The sequence below is a fragment of the Pristiophorus japonicus genome, chromosome 16 (assembly GCF_044704955.1).
Source record: "Pristiophorus japonicus isolate sPriJap1 chromosome 16, sPriJap1.hap1, whole genome shotgun sequence".
Taxonomy (NCBI): Eukaryota; Metazoa; Chordata; class Chondrichthyes; family Pristiophoridae; genus Pristiophorus; species Pristiophorus japonicus.
In genome coordinates this window covers 73,535,161-73,541,160 of record NC_091992.1, presented here as the reverse complement: position 1 = coordinate 73,541,160, position 6,000 = coordinate 73,535,161, and the positions used below count along the sequence as shown (strand labels likewise).

General features: G+C 52.6%; 1 protein-coding gene across 1 annotated transcript in view; it reads left to right on the top strand.

The window, feature by feature from the left end:
* Positions 1-3,259: 3,259 nt before the first annotated feature.
* LOC139226193 (proton channel OTOP3-like) overlaps positions 3,260-6,000 on the top strand; it is a 29,476-nt gene continuing 26,735 nt past the window's right edge. Inside the window, exons 1-2 of the mRNA XM_070856824.1 lie at positions 3,260-3,370; positions 3,799-4,192. Coding sequence (XP_070712925.1) covers positions 3,260-3,370; positions 3,799-4,192 — 505 coding nt within the window. The remainder of the gene's footprint in view (positions 3,371-3,798; positions 4,193-6,000) is intronic.

Sequence of the window (6,000 nt, the reverse complement as noted above, 5' to 3'; positions counted from 1 at the left end):
GGGCGCAAAAGAGCCAGGAGGTTCTCGGACGGGGCAAGTGCCTCCCTCCTGCAGGAGGGTGAGTTACGCTGGGGTGATTTGACACAGGGAGGGCGTGGGAAGCCCACCCCAAAGGCCTACCAGAAGATATGGACCGAGATAGCAGAGGTGGTCTCGTCAGCGACCAACAAGGTGCGTGAGGGCAACCAATGCCGCAAACGATGGAACGACCTTGTGGGATCCACAAGAGTAAGTATTACATTTATTTACATATAGTGATGTATTTATATAATTTGATTTGATGAGTGACTATCATCAGATGTGAGGTCTTGCACTGTTACCGGGAATGTTTTACTCAAAGCCTGCGGTCATGGTGCACGTCTTCAGGTAAAGAATGATAATTATCATAATAATGATGATTACATCTGTTGATTATGCGTTGTATCAGTGTCTGTGACAGTACTTAGCAATGATATCACGCATTGTTCTCATGCCATGTCATCCTGTCACCTTTTACAGAAGAAGCTATCGACGATGAGGTCCGTGCAGAAGCGAACGGGTGGGGGGCCACCAGTCCCCAGCGACATCACTGAGATAGAGGAGCGTGCACTCGCACTGTGGGGAAGCACCCCCGGACAGCCACGGACGCATCTGCAGACCCTGAAGTGATGCCACATGAGTGAAGCTTACACCATTGCGTGATGTAAAGTCAATAGATGCCACACCCACTCATATCCGAACAATCATATATGATAGATGATTTCTAAAATTGTCATAGAAATAATGCTGGACTAATGAAAATCATTGCAATGCACAATGTGTTGATGGTCATGAAATGTGATGTCTGCGATGATTTTGATAGCGGTGGTGCTTTTGTCGTGCATATGCTGTGTGTAGCGCTGGACTCACCTTGTGACCCAAGCACCCACTTCTCCTCTAATAACCTGATTTGTGTTTTGCAGCTCAGCCAGCAGCGCCAGAAGGCTGGGGCGCGGGGCAGGAGTCAATGGACGATCCTACATCTGGTGCTGAGGAGCTCCGATTCTCACCAGTCAATCCGCTGGGTCTGTTCTCTACGGATGAGAGCGTGGACTTCGAGGAACCTGCATCGCCACGCTCCAGAAACTATTCCACCCCAAGGCCATCTTGTGATCCTCCGGTCATTCCCGCCTCCACTCTGGAGGTACCGGCCCCAAGCACCTCGCCACAGGGCACCCCATTTGTCCCCAGGACGGCGCCAACCCGCGGAGGCCTCGTGGACGCAGCAGGTCTGTTCCACGAGCGCGACATGACAGTGGAGAGATGGTACAGTTGTCCAGGAGGACTGTAGACATTGGTGACCACCTCATCGAAGCATTGGGGGGCATATCCCGACAACTGGCCACCATGACCGAGTACATTCCGCGCATGGTGGAGTCCCTGGATGCGATAGCCAGGAACACTGCTGCACAGGCCTCCCAGTACCCATCCAACCAACGCCTCTGCCTTCATCCCCCCCAATAAGGCACCACCTGAGGAGCTGAATGGCTTCCTTCTGCGCTGTACCATTCTATGAAGGGGTTGTGGGGGGCACGGGGGGTGGGGGGTGGGGGGCAGGAGGTGAAGAGAGGCCGAGTGGCCTGGGAATTCTTAATCAAGCTGTGGCTGGGACTTTGGTGTCGAGGGAGGGTTGCTGACTCAGGTTGTTCACGCTGCGACTGTTAATTGAGTCGTTAATTCATTAGCCAATAACTCCTGCACAGCACTCCTTTTATGTGAGCATAGTTAAGGTGCACTCTCTCGCGGCACGCCCAGGCTAAGTCCTCTGCAGAAACACCACTGCAATCTGCTTGAGGCCGGTCGGAACTTTGATTCGCATGTATCGGGACAAGTGGACTTTACTTTCCAATCTGCAGGTAAATGTCTGCTCCCTTCATGCTCACAGGATGACAGCAACACAACTGCTTGGCTGGGCGATCGGAGGGTAGAGTTTAACACACGTTGTGCTTATCGGGAGTGAGGGCTGTGGATGTACCTTTGATCCAGTGTTGCATTGACTTGGTGAGTTTTCTCTCGGGTCAGTGCCACAGGGAACGATTCATTTATTGTTGTAGAACTGTGGGGATTGCGAGATTTAAATCTCCCCTCCCCTTGTCAGCAGCCATGTTTCCCAACTCGCCAGGCACGGACTCCAGTAGAAGCTGGATCTAAGCGCAGTCAACGCGAAGGGCCTCCGTCCTCGGTGCAGGTCCACAAACAGCAGCAGAGATGAGTCAGGAAGCGGCGATTGGCGGGGTTTTAAACGGGTGCAGATTGTAGGATGATGGGCAGCTGGAGTGAGTTGGTGCCCATGGACATGGTTTCACACACAGTGCCGCGACAAATCTAGAATTCTCACTGCGGATGCTGGGTGCAATTGACATTTTCAACACTGATAATGTTAGATTATTGTTCGGTAAGGGGATCAAGGGATGTGGAACGTGGGGTTAAGGTACAGATCGGGCAAGATCTAATTGAATTGTGGAACAACTTGAAGGGCTGAATGGCCTCCTCCTTTTCCTATGTTCTCCCTCCTCTCCTCTCCCTCCTCTCCTCTCCCTCCTATTCTCTCTCTCCTCTCCCTCCTCTTCTCTCTCTCTTATTCTCTCTCTCCTCTCCCTCCTATTCTCTCTCTCCTCTCCCTCCTATTCCCTCCCTCCTCTTCTCTCTTTCCTGCCCTCTCTCCCGCTTTCCCCATTCCAGTAAGAGCCACCGGACAGTGATCAGGAGTGGGACTGCTGGCTGATGTTCCCTCTTGCCCAGGGGCACTGACGCTTTGTCGGCTGACTCAGAACAGGCTGCACACACTTAGCTTGTGTCCCCTTGAGTTTGGAGGTTTTCGGGGTGATGAAGGGTGATCTGATCGAGGTGTTTAAAATGTTAAAGGGATTTGATAGGACAGATAGAGAGAAATACAATTTCCTCTGATGGGGGAATCCAGGACCAGGAGACATAACCCTAAAATTCGAGCTAGGAATGGTTCACGGATGAAGCCAGGAAGCACTTTTCACACAAAGGGTGGTGGAAATCTGGAACACTCTTCCTCAAAGGGTTGTGGGTGCTGGGGGTGATTGGAGCTTTCAAGACTGAGATCGATAGATTTTGTTGCGTTCGGGTATCGAGGGATATGGAGCAAGGGCGGGTAAGGGAGTTTGAGGTACAGACCAGCCATGATCAAACTGTACAGCAGAACAGGCTCGAGGGGCTGAATGGCCCAAACCCATTCTCAGGTTCCTGTGACTCAGCACCACCCTGCGATCAAATGCCGGGGACCTGGAGAGATCTGAGCTGGTCAGGCGGGCAGCAAATGATTCCTGAACCTACGGCTGGTACCAGCAATCCCTGCTGCTGTGACAAGCGCCTCTCGCCCCCAGTATGTGACAGGTGGCTCATCCCCACTTGGCCTTTGTAAGCAACGCCTCGATTTTAAAATTCTCATCCTTGTTTTCAAATCCCTCCATGGCCTCGCCCCTCCCTATCTCTGTAATCTCCTCCAGCCCCACAGCCCCTGGAGATCTCTGCACTCCTCTAATTCTGCCATCCTGAGCATCCCTGATTATAATCGCTCAACCATCGCTGGCCGTGCCTTCTGTTGCCTGGGCCCCAAGCTCTGGAACTCCCTGCCTAAACCTCTCCACCTCTCTTTCCTCCTTCAAGATGCTCCTTAAAACCGACCTCTTTCCTGCCCTAATTTCTCCTCATGCGGCTTGGTGTCAAATCTTTAGCGCATAATAGTAACGTTTCACTACGTTACAGGCACTATATAAATACAAGTTGTTGTTGTACTTTCTCACTCTCCAGCCACAGCCTCAGAATCTGATCTCGGAGAGTTTGAGTATGGTGGGGAAAGAGGAAACAGCCACAACCACCGTTGGGGTTGGAGCAAGCCTGCCCGAAAAGGTGATTTTGGAAAACACCATGAAGCGGGCAGGAAACGAGGGAGTTTGCCGGAGTCCAACAGCAGCTCAGAAAAACAGCAAGCTCTTGTCGGGCCTCCTCGCCATTAACATCGTGTTCCTGGGAGCTGCTCTCATCCTGAGTGCCATCTTCAACCGCATGTCCGTGTCGGAGACGCACGTCCTGATCCTCCTAATGGTGCTCAGTGCCCTGGCCGTGGGCTGGATGATGGGTCACCAGGCTGTAGGCAGCAATGCCCCTCACCAAGACCTGCACGCTGGCGCCCCCTGGCTGAGGGGTGAGTGAACGCACTCGGCCTTTCGCGGTTTACAATCCGGAGATCGGGTTTGGCCCGGGTTTGAACATTATGGGGAGGGAGACCTGGGCGGGGGCAAGACAGGGGGGATGGGGTGAGGATAGAGAGGGGGGGGGGTAGAGAGGGGGGGGGATAGAGAGTGGAGGTGATAGAGAGGGGGGGATAGAGAGGGGGGATGGAGAGGGAGGGTAATAGATGGGGGGAATAGGGAGGGGGAATAGAGAGAGGGGGAATAGAGAGAAGGGGAATAGAGAGAGGGGGAATAGAGAGAGGGGGCTAGAGAGAGGGGGCTAGAGAGAGGGGGATAGAGAGAGGGGGATAGAGAGAGGGGGATAGAGAGAGGGGGATAGAGAGAGGGGGATAGAGGGGGGATAGAGAGAGGGGGATAGAGGGGGGATAGAGGGGGGATAGAGAGAGGGGAATAGAGGGGGGATAGAGGGGGGATAGAGAGAGGGGGATAGAGGGGGGATAGAGAGAGGGGAGCTGCGAGGAGTATCACAGGCCTGTATCAGAAGCCATCAGATGTCCTTCGCTGTGAGGTGAGTGGCGGGAGCCCTGGCAAGTTCTGTGAAGATACGGGATATTTCTGCTGCTGCCCAGATGGTGAAAGCTTAATTCAGAAAGACTGCATTTATATCGGGAGAACTCCACTGCACTTCTTCAGGAGAGTGCCAGGGATCTTTTACCTCCTCCTGAGAGGGCAGACGGGACCTCGGTTTAATGTCTCATCTGAAAGACGGCACCTCTGACAGTGCAGCACTCCCCCAGCACTGCACTGGGAGTGTCAGCCTCAGAGGTGAGGGTGCTAACTCTGAGCCATGCCTGACATCTGGGCAAACTTACCCCGCTAAGTTAGTTCAAGCTTTGCCCAGTGACTGAGTCGCGCTGACCACAGGGCCACCAGCTCGGGCTCGACCCATTCTTGGCACGTGACCCCTCAGTCTGCCCCGCCCCCACACTCCTGCCATTGGTCACCTGAAACCTCCCCTGCCAACTGGAAAGCGTCAGACTCTTCATTACCCGATTGGACGAATCTCGACTGTCAGTCAACCAGCCTTTATCCCATGTCCGACATTTTTATAACTAATAAATGAAAGAACATATAAAAAACATATTTCTTTAGGTCCCTGGTTGATCGTGGCCATGTCCGGGAAATGAATCTCTAATTCCCAGAGACTCCGGGGCAGTCCGGAGCGTTGGCAACCCTAACGGACCAGGAAGGCCCCAGCTCTGACTCAGGCAGCTGTCTCATAGAAACATAGAAACATAGAAAATAGGTGCAGGAGTAGGCCATTCGGCCCTTCGAGCCTGCACCGCCATTCAATAAGATCATGGCTGATCATTCCCTCAGTACACCTTTCCTGCTTTCGCTCCATACCCCTTGATCCCTTTAGCCATAAGGGCCATATCTAACTCCCTTTTGAATATATCCAATGAACTGACATCAACAACTCTCTGCGGCAGGGAATTCCACAGGTTAACAACTCTCTGAGTGAAGAAGTTTCTCCTCATCTCAGTCCTAAATGGCCTACCCCTTATCCTAAGAATCTGTCCCCTGGTTCTGGACTTCCCCAACAACGGGAACATTCTCACCGCATCTAACTTGTCCAGTCCCGTCAGAATCTTATATGTTTCTATGAGATCCCCTCTCATCTTTCTAAACTCCAGTGTATAAAGGCCCAGTTGATCCAGCCATCCCAGGAATCAGTCTGGTGAACCTTCGCTGCACTCCCTCAATAGCAAGAACGTCCTTCCTCAGATTAGGAGACCAAAACTGAACACAATATTCC